This window comes from Salmo trutta, chromosome 7, assembly GCF_901001165.1.
Source record: "Salmo trutta chromosome 7, fSalTru1.1, whole genome shotgun sequence".
NCBI lineage: Eukaryota > Metazoa > Chordata > Actinopteri > Salmoniformes > Salmonidae > Salmo > Salmo trutta.
In genome coordinates this window covers 28,290,383-28,309,712 of record NC_042963.1, presented here as the reverse complement: position 1 = coordinate 28,309,712, position 19,330 = coordinate 28,290,383, and the positions used below count along the sequence as shown (strand labels likewise).

The 19,330-nt window shown below is 41.0% G+C and overlaps 1 protein-coding gene across 4 annotated transcripts in view; it reads right to left on the bottom strand.

Annotated features, from left to right (window-relative positions):
- osbpl5 (oxysterol binding protein-like 5) overlaps positions 1-19,330 on the bottom strand; it is a 117,968-nt gene that overhangs the window by 48,247 nt on the left and 50,391 nt on the right. For all 4 annotated transcript variants that reach the window (XM_029758494.1, XM_029758495.1, XM_029758496.1 and 1 more), the window contains 5 exons: positions 8,344-8,424; positions 7,671-7,772; positions 7,329-7,532; positions 6,167-6,251; positions 5,822-5,984 (listed from right to left, as the gene is read on the bottom strand). In XM_029758494.1, the coding sequence (XP_029614354.1) occupies positions 5,822-5,984; positions 6,167-6,251; positions 7,329-7,532; positions 7,671-7,772; positions 8,344-8,424 (635 nt within the window). The remainder of the gene's footprint in view (positions 1-5,821; positions 5,985-6,166; positions 6,252-7,328; positions 7,533-7,670; positions 7,773-8,343; positions 8,425-19,330) is intronic.

Here is a 19,330-nt window from a genome sequence, read left to right as displayed (position 1 = left end):
AGCTAATCAAAGGGCTACCCAGACCCCTCTATTACGCTGCTGTTACTCTCTATGCATAGTCACTTTAAATCTACCTTCATGTACATATTACCTCAATTAACCGGTGCCCCGCACATGGACTCTGTACCACTACCCCCTGTATATCGCCTCGCTATTGCTATTTTACTGCTGTTTAATTATTTGTTACTTTTATTTTTCTATTTTGTACTTAACAGTTTTTTTCTTAACTTCTTATAACATTGTTGGTTAAGGGCTTGTAAGTAAGCGTTTCACTGTAAGGTGTACACCTGTTGTATTTGGTGCATGTGACAAATAAAATTTGATGTTGATTTGAAATTGTGAAAACGATAATGCCATTTTTGTGTAAGAGCGGTTTGAAAAAAATGGCTGGAATTTCAGCCTGTTCAGTTGGGATGGGACCGTTGGCCCACATCATGACCTGATTAAAATAGACCAAATGACTGTTCATCTGGGTAAGGGGGTGGACTATAGACCATCCTATCAGCAAATCAGGGCTGTGTATGTAAATATCTTCAAATGTGTTTCGTAAAGTCCACACAATCAGACTAAGTATTTTAATGGGCAAACAGAGGCTCATAGAATTAAATGATACAAAATATATTTTGGATAGGTTTTCATTAAATAAGCAGTGATTTATTACACATATAGTGATTATCCTTAATAAATGAACAAGATAGCAGGGGGGCACTAAGAATCCTTACGATGCTATTGCAACAACAGCAGTTCATTTCCTCAAAGGTGATCAGAAACCCAGAGATGTTATTTTTCCAACATCCTTATGATTCCGGCTTTCAACACCTGGGAAGACTATACTGATAATCACCCAATGATCAGAGGGGACTCCTGGAAAGGACAAACCCAGAAACTTTGGTCATTGAGCAAGGACCATGCACCAGATCCTGCAGTCACAATTAGTTCTCTCTCTTAGGATTCCCCACATAAGAAACAGAAAGGCCCTGACATGCAGTAGTGTTGTGGCATGCGTATCAACTGTACATTTCAGTAAATACTGTGTAAAACTTGGGGCTAACATGTTAAAAGCAACTCCATAGGCTGATACACTTTATGTGGATCCTATATCATATACCGTAATTTCCGGACTATTAAGCGCACCTGAATATAAGCCGCACCCACAGAATTTGTTTACAATTATTATTTTGAACATAAATAAGCCGCACATGTCTATAAGCCGCAGGTACCTACCGGTACATTGAAACAAATGAACTTTACACAGGCTTTGACGAAACACGGCTTGTAACAAAAATAAATAGGCTTTAACGAAACACGGCTCGTAACAAAAATAAATATGCTTTAACGAAACACAACATGTAACAAAAAATTTAAAATTAGCAGTAAACAGTAACCTACCAAGAAAGTCATTTGTTACTATCTTCCTCCTCCTGTGCACTGAAACCATCTCCTTCGGTGTCGGAGTTGAATAGCCTCAGAATTGCTTCATCCGATATTGGATCGTTTTCATTGTCGCTCTCGTCACTTTCATCCGGAGGCAAATCCCCCGCTGAGCCCTCTTCAACACGCAGCAGTCCAGCCTTTCGAAACCCGTTGATGATAGTGGATTTTTTGACAATGCTCCACGCTGTCAGGACCCACTGGCAGACTTGACCATAAGTTGCTCTTCGCATGCGGCCCGTTTTAGTGAAGGATTTCTCCCCACTTGTCATCCAAGCCTCCCACTGAACACGGAGCGCCACCTTAAATGCACGATTTACACTGATGTCGAGTGGCTGCAAATACTTTGTTGTACCCCAAGGAATCAGGGTGACAAAATGACTACCGTTATCAGAATGATGGGAAGTTTGAGAGCGCTCGATTTAATCTAAACAGTAAACAAAAAAGATGTTTGACCTTAACCCGTTCGGCAATTTCATTGGTCTAATGAAAGCTCCATGCCGCCAAAAAACGGAAAAAAATTGAAAGCGGGAAAAATCCATATATTAGCCGCGTCATTGTTTAAGCCGCGAGGTTGAAAGCCTGGGAAAAAAGTAGCGGCTTATAGTCTGGAAATTACGGTAATTATGTTCATGCCAAAATCACATAAGACATCTGTGTTGAAATAAATAAAGCAGATGTTGTTGACTGCGCTACCAGTTGTGTTTTCACGATACCAGAATTTAGACTTGGATACCAGGTTTACTATCACAATACTCGATACCAAAACTATACCACAAAAAAAAAAGGCGTATTAGACACAGAATGGCACTTGATCCAGATAGAAACTCAGCTACTGCTCTCAGCGCTGTGTTCAATCGTTGGGCATCTTTTGAGCTCAATACAATTAGATTTGAACACTTGTATGTACATTTTTTAGAGATCGCAATAATGCAGTAATGAATCAATTATACAATCAATTTGACTTTGTTTTGACCAATCTAACTACAAAACAATGGTAATTATTTATTTGAATGGTACATCTCTATTGATAAACTGTAAATCAAGATGTAGCCTAAGTCTATTCACAATACAGGTGAATGCATGCATTAAGTTATTGAGTTTGTTTTAGCTGATTTCATGGGGATACAGATGATAAACAATCTCTTCCATTTAGGACTTATTTTAATGGCAACTGCTCAGAGAACATACTACACTGAACAAAAATATAAACACAACATGCAAAGTGTTGGTCCCATGTTTCATGAGCTGAAATAAAAAGATCAAGGAATGTTCCATATGCACAAAAAGCTTCTCTCTCAAATGTTGTGCATCAATTTGTTTACATCCCTGTTAGCGAGCATTTCTCCTTTGCCAAGATAATATCAAGAAGTTAATCAAACAGCATGATCATTACACAGGTGCACCTTGTGCTGGGGAAAATAAAAGGCCACTTGTGAAGTTTAGTCACACACAATGCCAGAGATGTCTCAAGTTTTGAGGGAGCGTGCAAATGACATTATGACTGCAGGAATGTCCACCCGAGCTGTTGCCAGTGGATTGAACGTTAATTTCTCTACCGTAAGCCGCTTCAAACGTCATTTTAGAGAATTTGGCAGTACGTTCAACCAGCCTCACAACCACAGACCACGTGTAACCATGCAAACCCAGGACCTCCACATCCGGCTTCTTCACCTACGGGATCTCCTGAGACCAGCCACCCAGACAGCTGATCAAACTGTGGGTTTGCACAACTGAAGAATTTCTGCACAAACGGTCAGAAATCGTCTCAGGGAAGCTCATCTGCATGCTCATCCTCCTCACCAGGGTCTGACTGCAGTTGGAGTCAAAACCAACTTTGATGGCGATTGGCTGTGCTCATCACGGTTGAATCCCGGTTTCAACTGTACCGAGCAGAGGGCAGACAGTGTGTATGGCTTTGTGTGGGCGAGCGGTTTGCTTATGTCAACACTGTAAACAAAGTTCCCCACGGCAATGGAGTTATGGTATGGGCAGGCATAAGCTACGGACCATGAACACAATTGCATTTTATCGATGGCAATTTGAATGGACCGTGATGAGATCCTGAGACCTATTGTCGTGCCAATCTGCCGCCATCACCTCATGTCTCAGCATGATAATGCACAGCTCCATGTCACAAGGACCTGTACACAACTCCTGGAAGCTGAAAATGTCCCAGTTCTTCCATGGTCTGCATTGTCACCAGACATGTCACCCATTGAGCATGGTCACAACATTCCACAGTCCACAACCAACAGCTTGATCAATTCTATGCGAAGGAGATGTGTCGTGCTGCATGAGGCAAAATGGTGGTCACACTAGATACTGACTGGTTTTCTGATCCTCACCCCTACCTTTTTATTAAGGTTTATGTGACCAACAGATGCATATCTGTTTACGCGGTTATGTGAAATCCATAGATTAGGGTCTAATGAAATGATTTCAATTGACTGATTTACCTACATGAACTGTAACTCAGTAAAATCTTCAAAATTGTAGCATGCTGAGTTTGTAGTTTATTGTACTGATCAACAACATTTGCATAGAAGAAGCAATCTCTTATTTTATAAAAGAGTGTGCTGTCTCTTTAAGAAAGTAATACTGCCATTAGCAAGGCAGAATATGGCTGTGGAATCTAGTGGAAACAAGACGGGAGGAAGGGAGACAAAATTTAGTTTTGGTGGCGAGGGAGATTAAGTGAATTAACGTTTTTGGTGACAATCAGCATATTTTGCATTATGCTTTGCATATTATGACAAACAAAGTACTATGGTAGTGAACTCAGCTGTAAGCCAGCAAAGAACGTTAGCATTCAATTAAAGCTGGAAGCTACCGGTATCGTCTTGCATTGTAAGTGTTCTAGTCTGTATAGACATTGTTTTGCAAACAGTAATGAAAAGTTTTGACATTTCTACATGCCGTGTTGCATTATTCAAGTGTGTTAACTCTTCTGCGCAGCATGACTAGGAAGCTAACAATGCAGATCAGACAGCACTAGCCACAAATGATTAAGTGGAGCGGGCACTGCTCTTCGTGCTATAAAGGGGCTGTGCTGATAGACTTGATCCTTTCAATCACGTGAAACACATCTGACAGAAGTACCGGAACATAACAAAACTTGTAGTACCGAACCACTTGTTTTTAAGTATCGAAAAAGTACCTAAGTGCCAGTATAACGTGCAACACTAGCCACCATTGCCTACGTCTGTGCATGTGTATGTGCTACTCATTGTAGTAGCTCAGTGTCACTACGCGGGTTTTCATTGACAGATTTAGGTTACGTTTTCTCAAGATCAACAACAATGTTATCCATTCGACAGGGGTAGATTTTTCTTTTGGCGAACTTTCTTAAGTGCGACAACTGATGATGTAAACTGTTTTTTTCAAATAAATGATGCTCGCCGAATACTTTTGAAGGTATATTATGTAACTACAAGCTCCACTCCACATTTAATTCTAAGTGCCTACTGCTTGCATAATACTTTTTTTCAATTATACATTTTTTTTCTTTGCAGGACAAGAATTGTCCTGACTTTCAAGAATGCCTGAATTGCGTCCCCTTGCTATTCTGGTTGGCTGGCAAGTTTCTCCATCTAATTATTACAGGTGACAGTTCTGGCTGCTTCGCGTGATGTATTGTTGTCTCTACCGTCTTGCCTTATGTGCTGTTGTCTGTGCCCAATAACGCTTGTACCATGTTTTGTGCTGCTACCATGTTGTCTTGCTACCATGTTGTTGTCATGTTGTATTGCTAACATGCTGTGTTGTCATCTTGGGTCACTCTTTATGTAGTGTTGTGGGGTCTCTTGTCGTGATGTGTGTTTTGTCCTATATTTTTATTTTATTTTTAATCCCCGTCACCACAGGAGACCTTTTGTCTTTTGGTAGGCCATCATTGTAAATAAGAATTTGTTCTTAACTGACTTGCCTAGTTAAATAAAGATTAAATACAATTTTAAAAATGTAAAAACATGGCACGGACCTTGGCGATACGTTGGCACATGAGAACTATTCGAATATGGGAAATATTAGTCAATTATTGCATTCTGTCCATGCTGGCTTTCACGGGCTACCTGAGACAATGTATTCATGTGCAATTTGCCTAAATGGGTAATGGAAACAATTCAACCAATACATTTTTATTCAACACTAGGTTTTTAGCCATTAAAAAAAATAATGTTTATGTGACTTCATTACGTCCAGGTGTTTTTATAGACAAGATAATAAAATGGAAATGCACCCTAGCAGGCAATTGTCACATGTATTTTCTATGCAAACTTTATAAATGTCAACAACAACAACAACAAAAATCACTGGACAAGTTAATGGAAACATAGCTACTGAGAGCAGTCGACTGCAGTAGCTGTAGTAGTATGTATGTGCTACTTACTGTAGTAGCTCAGCATCAGTGAGGGCAGTAGACTGCAGTAGCTGTAGTATATGGGAGGACTCCGAGGAGGTGCTGAGGTCTCCATCTCTCCCTGCTTTAGCTGTCAGCTTGTAGAGGCTGGAGCAGCTCAGAGCTAGCTCCAGAGCATCCATCCAACACCGACCTAGGGTGGAGAGAGGGGGTCAGGGTTCAAAGGTTGTCAGACACCAACAGGTGCTTGCACGCATACACCGATTGTACAGCCACTCAGACAGACACAGCTCTAATACCACTAGGGTTGTTGTGTTCTGATTATAGCGTGAAGGCGAGCATGCACGCACACACGCAAGCAAAAGAACTTCTCACCGTCAGACTCTGACGCAGCTCTGAAGATCAGGTAGTTGCTGGGTAGAGGCTGGGTGATGGAGCCAACATTTTCCCCTTTAGGACCCTTAGGACACCAAAGACAGAGGGGTTAACATTACACTTCCTCATGCTTAATAGTATCACTATGTGGACAATCTTTATACTGCTGTGAATAAAGTTCAGTGAACAAAAATATGAACACAACATGTAAAGTGCTGGCACCATGTTTCATGAGCTGAAATAAAAGATCACAGAAATGTTCCATTCGCACAAAAAGCTTATTAAAATGATGTGCCCAAATTTGTTAACATCCCTGTTAGTGAGCATTTTATCCTTTGTCAAGATAATCCATCCACCTGACAGGTGTGGCATACCAAGAAGCTGATTAAACACATTATCATTACACATGTGCACCTTGTGCTGGGGACAATAAATGGCCACTAAAACGTGCAGTTTTATCACACAACACAATGCCACAGATGTCTCAAGTTTTGAGGGAGTGTGCAATTGGCATGCTGACTGCAGGAATGTCCACCAGAGCTGTTGCCAGAGTATTTTATGTACATTTCTCTACCATAAGCTGCATCCAACGTCATTTTTAGAGAATTGGTAGTACGTCCAATCGGCCTCACAACCGATTGTAACCATGTAACCATGCCAGCCCAGGGTGTATTTCTGTCTGCAATAAATCCCTTCTGTAGGGAAAACTCATTCTGACTGGCTTGGCCCGGCTCCCCATTGGGTGGGCCTATGCCCTCCCAGGCCCACCCATGGCTGAAACCCAACCAAGTCATGTGAAATCCATAGATGAGGGCCTAATGAATTGATTTATTTAAATGTCCTTATATGAACTGTATCTTTTAAATTGTTGCATATTGCTTTCATATTTTTGTTCAGTATAATTATACAACAATTGTAACAAGATGAGACAACACAACCCAAGAGTTCTGAAGCCAGAATGTGGCATTACAAATGCTACAGAAGCCGTTTGTAAAGTACACAAACACAAAAGCAGAAGTCGTACTTCCAACCGGACCTCTCCATGCACTCATGTCATGAGACACAAACTAACAGACAAAAGAAAATGTGGAATATTTTGAAGCTGACAATAATAACAAAGTAATCCAGATACTCTGCCATTGATGAGAGCTCCGTGTCTGACCTTGACAGCCCAGATGGACTTGTCCAGCGGGTGGTAGAGCTTGAAGCAGAAGCCGTCCTTCTTGGAGGGCCTCTCAATCAGCTTGCACGCGTTGAGCAGGAGGGTGCCCACCCAGTGGTCCGATTTAGGGGTCTTATAGATCAGCAGGACCCCCGGCTTCAGGGCACACCACAGCTTGGTCCAGCTCTTTAGCGAACCACGGATCTACCAGGAGTGAGAGTGGAGGAGGCCTCAATACTATTACATTATCAGTGTGTATGACACGTTTTAATGTGTCATGGTAATATAGGAAAAAAACATCCTTGGAAAGCAACAGTGGGTGAGGAGATTTTCCCAAATTACCTTTAGCCAGTTAGCCGTGATGACAACACTGGGGTCCTTCAGAGCGCTTGACAGTTCTTTGGCTGCCCGCTTCTTCTCCTGTCTGTAATTCTTCTTCTGGACCTGCAGCACACACAGACGGAATCTTTAGTATGACTCATTGTTTTGTGACTTGCAAATGAACAAGACAAAACAAGTAGTCAGATACTCACTAGGGGGAGGTACAGTCAAAACAAGTCATACATACACACAGGCAGACTTGTATTTATTATGTGCCTCTAGTTAGGGCAGCAGTGTACGTTAACTAATGATAATAAAAAAAGGGGGCGATATCCCATTCTGTGAATTACAGACGCAACCTCGATTCCTTTTCATTAGTAGTTGTATGTTAGGCAGATACACGTCTTCCAATCCATTCCTTGTGGACACAGCACATTCACATTCCAGCCCTGTACAAACTAGGCTTATTCAACTAATCACACAGCTCTCATTAGTTGAATCAGGTGCGCTAATGCATGGCTGCAATCAAAATGTGCTGACCTAGGCATCCCAGAGAAACCAATTGGGAAACGCTGATCTAAATATATGCAAATCTAAATATTTTCCCCCAAGCATCTTAAAATGCCCATCAATATTTTTCCTGCAAGACATCCCCTCTCTGCGACCCCTTCCCGGCCAGGGAGTGATGAGTTACCTTGAGAGACTCCTTCCGGGCCAGCTTCTCTGTGGGGGAGGAGCAGTCCTCCAGACCGTTATTGAACATCCTGGACTCAGACTGAAGGAGCGAGAGATGGACAGATGAGAGAGTCAATGATAGACACACTCCTCTTCTTGTGAGCTCACCTATAAAACAGCCTCATAAAACTCTGGTCTATCCCATTCATAGATTATATTTAAATAACACACACACACACACACACACATTTATTCAGTGTCTGACCTGAACAGAGTACAGCCATGATACAGTGCCCACTAATATTGGCACCCTTGGTAAAAATGAGCAAAACAAGCTGTAAAAAAAATCTAAATATTCACAAAAATCTAACTTTTAATTCAAGTAAAATAATTGAAAGAAAAAATAAATTCTTAACATGAAACAAATATTTCTCAAATATGTGCGTGCCACAATTATTGCCACCCCTTCATTCAATACTTTGTGTAACCTCTCTTTGCCGAGATAACAGCTCTGAGTCTTCTCCTATAATGAGTAATGAGGTTGGAGAACACATGGCAAGGGATCTGAGACCATTCCACCATACAGAATCTCTCCAGATCCTTCAGATTCCCAGGTCCACGCTTGTGGGCTCTCTTCAGCTCATCCCTCAGGTTTTCTATGGGGTTTATGCCATGGGACTGGGATGGCCATGGCAAAACCTTGATTCTGTGGTCAGTGAACCATTTTTGTGTTGATTTTGATGTGTGCTTTGGATCATTGTCCTGCTGGAAGTTCCAACCAAGGCCCAGTTTAAGCTTCCTAGCAGAGGCAGTAAAGTTTTAATTTAATATCTGCTGCTACTTGATAGAGTCCATGATACTATGTACAGTTGGAGTCGGAAGTTTACATACACCTTAGCCAAATACATTTAAACTCAGTTTTTCACAATTCCTGACATTTAATCCTAGTAAAAATTCCATGTCTTAGGTCAGCTAGGATCACCACTTTATTTTAAGAATGTGAAATGTCAGAATAATAGCAGAGAGAATGATTTCATTTCAGCTTTTATTTCTTTCGATCACATTCCCAGTGGGTCAGAAGTTTACATACACGCAATTAGTATTTGGTAGCATTGTCATTAAATTGTTTAACTTGGGTCAAAAGTTTTAGGTAGCCTTCCACAAGCTTCCCACAATAAGTTGTGAATTTTGGCCCACTCCTCCTGACAGAGCTAGTGTAACTGAGTCAGGTTTGTAGGCCTCCTTGCTCGCACACACTTTTTCAGTTCTGCCCACAAATCTTCTATAGGATTGAGGTCAGGGCTTTGTGATGGCCACTCCAATACCTTGGCTTTGTTGTCCTTAAGCCATTTTGCCACAACTTTGGAAGTATGCTTGGGGTCATTGTCCATTTGGAAGACCCATTTGCGAACAAGCTTTAACTTCCTGACTGATGTCTTGAGATGTTGCTTCAATATATTCACATCATTTTCTTTCCTGATGATGCCGTCTATTTTGTGAAGTGCACCAGTCCCTCCTGCAGCAAAGCACCCCCACAACATGATGCTGCCAGCCCCGTGCTTCACGGTTGGGATGGTGTTCTTCGGCTTGCAAGCCTCCCCCTTTTTCCAAACATAACAATGGTCATTATGGCCAAACAGTTATAGTTTTGTTTCATCAGAACAGAGAACATTTCTCCAAAAAGTACAATCTTTGTCCCCATGTGCAGTTGCAAACCCGTAGTCTGGCTTTTTTATGCCGTTTTTGGAGAAGTGGCTTCTTCCTTGCTGAGTGGCCTTTCAGGTTATGTCGATATACGACTCGTTTTACTGTGGATATAGATACTTCTGCACCTATTTCCTCCAGCATCTTCACAAGGTCCTTTGCTGTTGTTCTGGGATTGATTTGCACTTTTCGCACCAAGTATGTTCATCTCTAGGAGACAGAACGCGTCTCCTTCCTGAGTGGTATGATGGCTGCATGGTCCCATGGTGTTTATACTTGCGTACTATTGTTTGTACAGATGAACGTGGTACCTTCAGGCGTTTGGAAATTGCTCCCAAGGATGAACCAGACTTGTGGAGGTCTACAATGTTTTTCTGAGGTCTTAGCTAATTTCTTTTGATTTTCCCATGATGTCAAGCAAAGAGTCACTGAGTGTGAAGGTAGGCCTTGAAATACATCTACAGGTACACCTCCAATTGACTCAAATAATGTCAATTTACCCATCAGAAGCTTCTAAAGCCATGACATAATTTTCTGGAATTTTCCAAGCCGTTTAAAGGAACAACCAACTTAGTGTATGGATACCTCTGACCCACTGGAATTGTGATACAGTGAATTATAAGTGAAATAATCTGTCTGTAAACAATTGTAGGAAAAAGGACTTGTGTCATGCACAAAGTAGATGTCCTAACCGACTTGCCAAAACTATAGTTTGTTAACAAGAAATTTGTGGAGTTGTTGAAAAACAAGTTTTAATGACTCCAACCTAAGTGTATGTAAACTTCCGACTTCAAATGTATCCTAACAAGTTGTCCAGGGGCTTTGGAAGAAAAACATGCCCACAACATAAAAGATCCACCACCATACCTCAGTGAGGATGAGGTACTTTTCTGCATTGAGATCTTTCTGTCTACGCCAAACCCACCTCTGGTGTTTGTTTCCAAAAAGCTCTATGTTGGTCTCATCTGACAATAGAACCTGGTCCTATTGAAAGTTCCAGTAACGTTTGGCAAACTGTAGGCATGAGTTTGTTGTTTGATGACAGCAAAGGCTTTTTTTTATGGCAACCCTCCCAAACAACTTGTGGTTACGTACAGTGGGGAGAACAAGTATTTGATAACCTGCAAAATCGGCAGTGTTTCCTACTTACAAAGCATGTAGAGGTCTGTCATTTTTATGATAGGTACACTTCAACTGTGAGAGACGGAATCTAAAACAAAAATCCAGAAAAATTACATTGTATGATTTTTAAGTTATTAATTTGCATTTTATTGCATGACATAAGTATTTGATACATCAGAAAAGCAGAACTTAATATTTGGTCCAGAAACCTTTGTTTGCAATTACAGAGATCATACGTTTCCTGTAGTTCTTGACCAGGTTTGCACACACTGCAGCAGGGATTTTGGCCCACTCCTCCATACAGACCTTCTCCAGATCCTTCAGGTTTCGGGGCTGTCGCTGGGCAATACAGACTTTCAGCTCCCTCCAAATATTTTCTATTGGGTTCAGGTCTGGAGACTGGCTAGGCCACTCCAGGACCTTGAGATGCTTCTTACGGAGCCACTCCTTAGTTGCCCTGGTTGTGTGTTTCGGGTCGTTGTCATGCTGGAAGACCCAGCCACGACCCATCTTCAATGCTCTTACTGAGGGAAGGAGGTTGTTGGCCAAGATCTCGCGATACATGGCCCCATCCATCCTCCCCTCAATACGGTGCAGTCATCCTGTCCCCTTTGCAGAAAAGCATCCCCAAAGAATGATGTTTTCACCTCCATGCTTCACGGTTGGGATGGTGTTCTTGGGGTTGTACTCATCCTTCTTCTTCTTCCTCCAAACACAGCGAGTGGAGTTTATTTTTGTCTCATCAGACCACATGACCTTCTCCCATAACTCCTCTGGATCATCCAGATGGTCATTGGCTAACTTCAGACGGGCCTAGACATGCGCTGGCTTGAGCAGGGGGACCTTGCGTGCGCTGCAGGATTTTAATCCATGACGGCGTAATGTGTTACTAATGGTTTTCTTTGAGCCTGTGGTCCCAGCTCTCTTCAGGTCATTGACCAGGTCCTGCCGTGTAGTTCTGGGCTGATCCCTCACCTTCCTCATGATCATTGATGCCCCACGAGGTGAGATCTTGCATGGAGTCCCAGACCGAGGGTGATTGACGTCATCTTGAACTTCTTCCATTTTCTAATAATTGCGCCAACAGTTGTTGCCTTCTCACCAAGCTGCTTGCCTATTGTCCTGTAGCCCATCCCAGCCTTGTGCAGGTCTACAATTTTATCCCTGATGTCCTTACACAGCTCTCTGGTCTTGGCCATTGTGGAGAGGTTGGCGTCTGTTTGATTGAGTGTGTGGACAGGTGTCTTTTATAAAGGTAACGAGTTCAAACAGGTGCAGTTAATACAGGTAATGAGTGGAGAACAGGAGGGCTTCTTAAAGAAAAACTAACAGGTCTGTGAGAGCCGGAATTCTTACTGGTTGGTAGGTGATCAAATACTTATGTCATGCAATAAAATGCAAATGAATTACTTAAAAATCATACAATGTGATTTTCTGGATTTTTGTTTTAGATTCCGTCTCTCACAGTTGAAGTGTACCTATGATAAAAATTACAGACCTCGTCATGCTTTGTAAGTAGGAAAACCTGCCAAATCGGCAGTGTATCAAATACTTGTTCTCCCCACTGTAGGTGGCGTCTGATTGTAGTTGGAGACTTTCTGACCCCAATACGCAAATAACATCTGCAATTCTCCAGCTGTGATCCTTGGAGATGTTTTGACCACTTGAACGATCTTCCTCACTGTGTGTGGGTTCAATATTGGACACACGTCCTCTTCCAGTCCGATTGTTAACATCACCAGTTGCTTTAAACTTTTTAATTATTGTCCTGACAGTGAAAATAGGCATTTTCAACCGTTGAGCTATTTTCTCATAGCCATTTCCTGATTTGCGCAGCTCAACAAACTTTTGTCGCACATCATTACTGTATTCTCAGGTCTTTCCCATAGTAATGGTTGACCATGGGAACTTGGCCTGTATGTCACCTCATATTTATACCCCAGTGAAACAGGAAGTCATGGCTTACCACTTAAGTATTCCTAAACACTCAGGTGAACTTAAAAAATGTAAAATATGAATGGGAATATACTTCAGTTAGATTTTTCTCATAAGAATTTCTAGGGGTGCCAATAATTGTGGCACACATGTTTTGGATAATTTTTTTTATTGAATTTATTTCACATACATTTTTTTCAATCATTTTACTTAAATTAAAGATGAGATTTTTTGTGAATATTTTGAGTGAAAGACCAAGAGGATAAAACAGCAAATACATTTATTTTATAGCCTGTTTTGCTCATATTTACCAAGGGTGCCAATATAAGTGGAAGGCACTGGACCTTTGGTTCTGTCTGAAACAGGAGTGCAGTGTAGTCTTAGTGTAGCGTGAGTACATAGACCAATCCACTCCTGACACTGATCAATAGGAAAATGCTCTACTGTACTGGCCTGCACGTTGAGTTTTACCACAGCAATATAACCATAGGGCTCTGGTCAAAAGTAGAGCACCATGTTGGTAATAGGGTGCCATTTGGGATGTCATACAGTGCCTTCAAAGTATTAACGCCCCTTGACTTTTTCAACATTACGTTGTGTTACAACGTGGGATTAAAATGGATTTAACTGTCATTACAGCGGAGTCTTTCTGGGTAAGTCTCTAAAAGCTTTACACACCTGGATTGACCAAGATTTTCCCATTATTCTTTAAAAAATTCTTCAAGCTTTGTCAAATTTGTTGGTGATCATTGCTAAACAACCATTTTCATTTTTTAAGTCAAAACTTTAACTTGGCCATTCAGTTACATTCACGGTCTTCTTGGTAAGCAACTCAATAGATTTGGCCTTGCATTTTTGGTTATTGTCCTGCTGAAAGGTGAATTCGTATCGCAGTGTCTGATGGAAAGCAGACAACCAGGTTCTCTTCTAGGATTAGCTCCATTCCTTCATAATTACAAGCATCCCCATAACATGATGCTGCCACCACCATGCTAGAAAATATGGAGAGTGGTACTCAGTAATGTTGTATTGGATTTGCCCCAAACACAACACTTTATTTTTTAATACAAAGTGAATTGCTTTGCCACATTTTTTTTGCAGTATTACTGTAGTAAGTTGCTGCAAACAGGATGCATGTTTTGGAATATTTTTTATTCTGTACAGGCCTTCTTTTAACTATCAATTTGATTAGTATTGTGGAGTAAGTAGAATGTTGTTGATCCATCCTCAGTTTTTCCTATCACAGTCATTAACTCTGTACCTGGTTTAAAGTCACCATTGGTTATTATGGTGAAATCGCTGAGTGGCTTCCTACCTCTCTGGCAACTGAGTTTGTAGTGACTGGGTGAACTGATACACCATCAATGTGTAATAAATAACTTCACCATGCCCAAAGGGATAACATTTTTTTATGTATCTACCAATAAGTGCTCTCATTTGTGAGGCATTGGAAAACCTCCCTGGTCTTTGTGGTTGAATCGGTGTTTGAAATTCACTGCTCGACTGAGTGACCTTAGAGATAATTAAATGTGTGAAGTACAGAGATTAGGTATTAATTCAAAAATGTTAAACACTATTATTGCACACAAAGTGATTCCATGCAACTTATTATGTGAATTGTTAAGCAAATGTTGTTTAAAGAGATTGTCAAAGAATTATTGGCACCCCTGTTTTAATACATAACTTCGCAAGAATAATGACGTTGAGCCTTTTTCCAAAAGATTTTATGAGATTGGAAAACATATGATCTTAGATCATTCCGCCATACATTTCCCAGATCGTTGATATCCTTTGTCTGTGCTTATGGACTGGGATTCAAGTCTGGAGAATGAGATGACCATTGAAAAATTTTGATTTTGTGATCAATGAACCATTTCTTTGTGGATTTTGTCCTTGGAGTTATTGTCTTGCTGGAAGATCCAGGCAACCAGGATTTTTGGCTTGAAGTAACTGTCCTGTGTTGAAATACAGTGCATTCGAAAGTCTTTAGACCCATTGACTTTTACCACATTTTGTTACGTTACAGCCTTATACGAAAATGTATTACATAAAAAAAAATTCTGCATCAACCTACACGCAATACCCCATGACAATGCGAAAACAGGTTATTGGAAATGTTTACAATTTATAAAAATTAAGAACAGAAATAACTGATTTACATAAGTATTCAGACCCTTTGCTATGAGACTCGAAATTGAGCTCAGGTTCATCCCGTTTCCATTGATCAAACCTGAGATGTTTCTACAACTTGATTGGAGTCCACCTGTGGTAAATTACATTGATTGGACATGATTTGGAAAGGCACACACCTGTTTATATAAGGTCCCACAGTTGAGTGTAAATGTCAGAGCAAAAACCAAGCCATGAGGTCGAAGGAATTGTTCACAGAGCTCGGAGACAGGATTGTGTCGAGGCACAGATCTGGGGGAAGGGTACCAAAAAAATGTCTGCAGCATTGAAGGTCCCCAAGAACACAGTGGCCTCCATCATTCTAAAATGACTTTTTCTAGAAATGGCTGCCTGGCCAAACTGAGCAATCGGGGGAGAAGGGCCTTGGTCAGGGAGGTGATGGTCACTCTTACAGAGCTCCAGAAGGACAACCATCTCTGCAGCAATCCGCCAAATCAGACCATTATGGTAGAGTGGCCAGACAGAAGCCACTCCTTAGTAAAAGGCACATGACAGCCCGTTTGGAGTTTGCCAAAAGGCACCGAAAGGACTCTCAGACCATGATAAAGAAGATTCTCTGGTCTGATGAAACCAAGATTGAACTCTTTGGCCTGAATGCCAAGAGTCACATCTGGAGGAAACCTGGCATTGCCCAAATACAGGTAGAATTGTAGAATAGTGAAGACTTCAAAACTATGAAATAACACATATGGAATCATGTAGTAAGCAAAAAAGTGTTCAACAAATCAAAATATATTGTATTTTTGAGATTCTTCAAAGTAGCCTTTGCCTTGACAGCTTTGCACACTCTTGGCATTCTCTTAACCAGCTTCACCTGGAATGCTTTTCTAACAGTCTTGAAGGAGTTCCCACATATGCTGAGTACTTGTTGGCTGCTTTTCCTTCAATATGTGGTCCAACTCACTACCGTTCAAAAGTTTGGGGTCACGTAGGAATGTCCTTGTTTTTTGCTCAGTTGTGCACCAGGGCCTCCCACTCGTCTTTCTATTCTGGTTAGAGCCAGTTTGCGCTGTTCTGTGAAGGGAGTAGTACACAGTGTTGTATGAGATCTTCAGTTTCTTGGCAATTTCTCACATGGAACAGCCTTTGTTTCTCAGAACAAGAATAGACTGACGAGTTTCAGAAGAAAGTCCTTTGTTTCTGGCCATTTTGAGCCTGTAATCGAACTCACAAATGCTGATTCTCCAGATACTCAACTAGTCTAAAGGCCAGTTTAATTGCTTTTTTAATCAGCATAAGTTTTCAGCTGTGCTAACATAATTGCAAAAGGGTTTTCTAATGATCATTTAGTCTTTTAAAATGATAAACTTGGATTAGCTAACACAACGCACCATTGGAACACGGGAGTGATGGTTGCTGATAATGGGCCTCTCTACGCCTATGTAGATATTCCATAAAATAAAAATAAAAATCTGCCGTTTCCAGCTACAATAGTCATGTACAAAATTAACAATGTCTACACTATTTCTGATCAATTTGATGTTATTTTAATGGATAAAAATTTCATTTTCTTTCAAAAACAAGGACATTTCTAAGTGAACCCAAACTTTTGAACGGTAGTGTATGAGGGAAATCCTTTAAGACTCTTGGAAAACCATTCCTCATGAAGCTGGTTAAGAGAATGCCAAGAGTGTGCAAAGCTCATCAAGGCAAAGGGTGGCTACTTATAAGAATTTCACTTTTTTGGTTACTACATGATTCCATATGTGTTATTTCATAGTTTTGATGTCTTCACTATTATTCTACAATGTAGAAAATAGTAAAACAAAGAAAAACCCTTGAATGAGTAGGTGTCCAAATGTTTGACTGGTACTGTATATACATTTGCAAAAACTTCTTAAGCTACTTAAAATAACATAATTACCATTTTTTGGAAGTGAAACTATTTCACTCATTTTAATTCATCATAGGTCATATTTCATCAAATCTGGAAACACTGGACAGTTACTTCAAGATAAAAACCTGGTTGCCTCTGCCATGTGGCGGAAACTTGGCAGCAAGTGCATCTTCCAGCACCACAATAACCCCAAGCACACATCAAAATCCACAAAGAAATGGTTAATTGACCACAAAATCAACATTTGCCTAACACAATGCCTATATCAGTCTCCAGACTTGAACTCCATTGAAAACCTGTGGTTTGAATGGAAGAGGGCAGTCCATAAGACCAGACGATGGATATCAAGGATCTAGAAAGATTCTGTATGGAAGAACAGCCTAAGATCCCACCCAATGTGTTCTCCAATCTCATAAAACATTCTAGAAAAAGGATCAGTGTTATCGCAAGGTTTTGAAAAAAGTAGCGGCAATCATTTTAACCCCTATTGGACCTGACTATGTCTGATGTTTATGCATGAATCACATCCACACTGCATTTCTGAAGTGAGCCTTCACACACTGGCACTCGGGAGTGTTTTAGAGTGTTCGGAAGAGAGCTGTGTGTGACTGTGTTGTGTTGAGTCCGCTATTGTCTCTGGAGTTACGAGGGGTGTTGGGTGGGAGATAGGTCAAAGCCCCATAGATATTCAATGTAGTTCGGAATCACTCCATACACAGATCTGTGTGTGTGTGTGTGTGTGTGTGTGTGTGTGTGTGTGTGTGTGTGTGTGTGTGTGTGTGTGTGTGTGTGTGTGTCGGGGGCAATGGGAGAGGACATGACCTTAACCTGGCCACAGTGCTGCTGGAAACGCTTAATTATCCACGGGAACTGCTATCATTGATGAGTCATCACAGAAAAGAAACGCTCGGAATAAGTGCTGTGTTTTGTGCTGATGCAATGTATGATGGATATAGCCTAGAATCAGCGAATGCCACCTACATTAGTTAGACTAAACAATGAATAGCCCTTAATAAAATGAGTCACTTTCTGAGACAAGCATGGCGATTATAAAATCGGGAATTCTAATAACATAATATTTATTTTAAAACATTGTATGTAGGCCTATTTGTAAATTGTCTAAACAAACTTGTGTGCTGAGGTTCATGAAAAGCTTTGCATCTACTGTACACTGAACAAAAATATAAACGCAACATGTAAAGTGTTGGTCCCATGTTCCATGAGCTGAAATAAAAGATCACAGAAATGTTCCGTACGCTTGATTCTCTAAAATGTTGCGCACAAATTTGTTTACATCCCTGTAAATGAGCATTTCTCCTTTGCCAAGATAATCCATCCACCTGACAGTTGTGGCATAACAAGAAGCTGATTAAACAGAATGATCATTATACAGGTGCTCCTTTTCCTGGGGACAATAGAATGCTGCTCTAAAATGTGCAGTTTTGTGACAACACAATGCCACAGAGGGAGAATACAATTAGCATGCTGACTGCAGGAATGTCCACCAGAGCTGTTGCCAGAAAATGTAATGTTAATTTCTCTACCATAAGCCGCCTCCAACGTCGTTTTACAGAATTTGGCAGTACCACATGTATGGCGTTGTGTGGGCGAGGGATTTGTTGATGTCAATGTTGTGAGCCGAGTGCCCATGGTGGCAGTGGGGTTATGGTATGAGCAGGCATAAGCTACGGACGACAAACACAATTGCATTTTATTGATGGCAATTTGAATGTACAGAGATACCGTGCAGTTCCATTCATCTGCCGCCATCCCCTCATGTTTTAGCATGATAATACACGGTCCCATGTCGCAAGGATCTGTACTCAGAAATGCCACCCATTGCACTAATTTGGGATGCTCTGGATCAATGTGTACGACCCCGCCAATATCCAGCAACTTGGAACAGCCATTGAAGAGCAGTGGGACAACATTCCACAGGCCACAGTCAACAGCCAGATCAACTCTATGTGAAAGGAGTTGTGTCGCGGAGTGAGTATCTGTGAACAACAAATGCATATCTGTATTCCCAGTCATGTGAAATCCATAGATTAGGGCTTAATGAATTTATATAAATTGACTGGTTTCCTTATATGAACTGTAACATGCACAACATGCATGTTGTGTTTATATTTTGAACACATTAAAAGGGAGCGCCTCAATATTGGCATATGACGAAGCAGTTTTTCAGAACTGGTCCAGGTTCTCCATTGTATAGTCA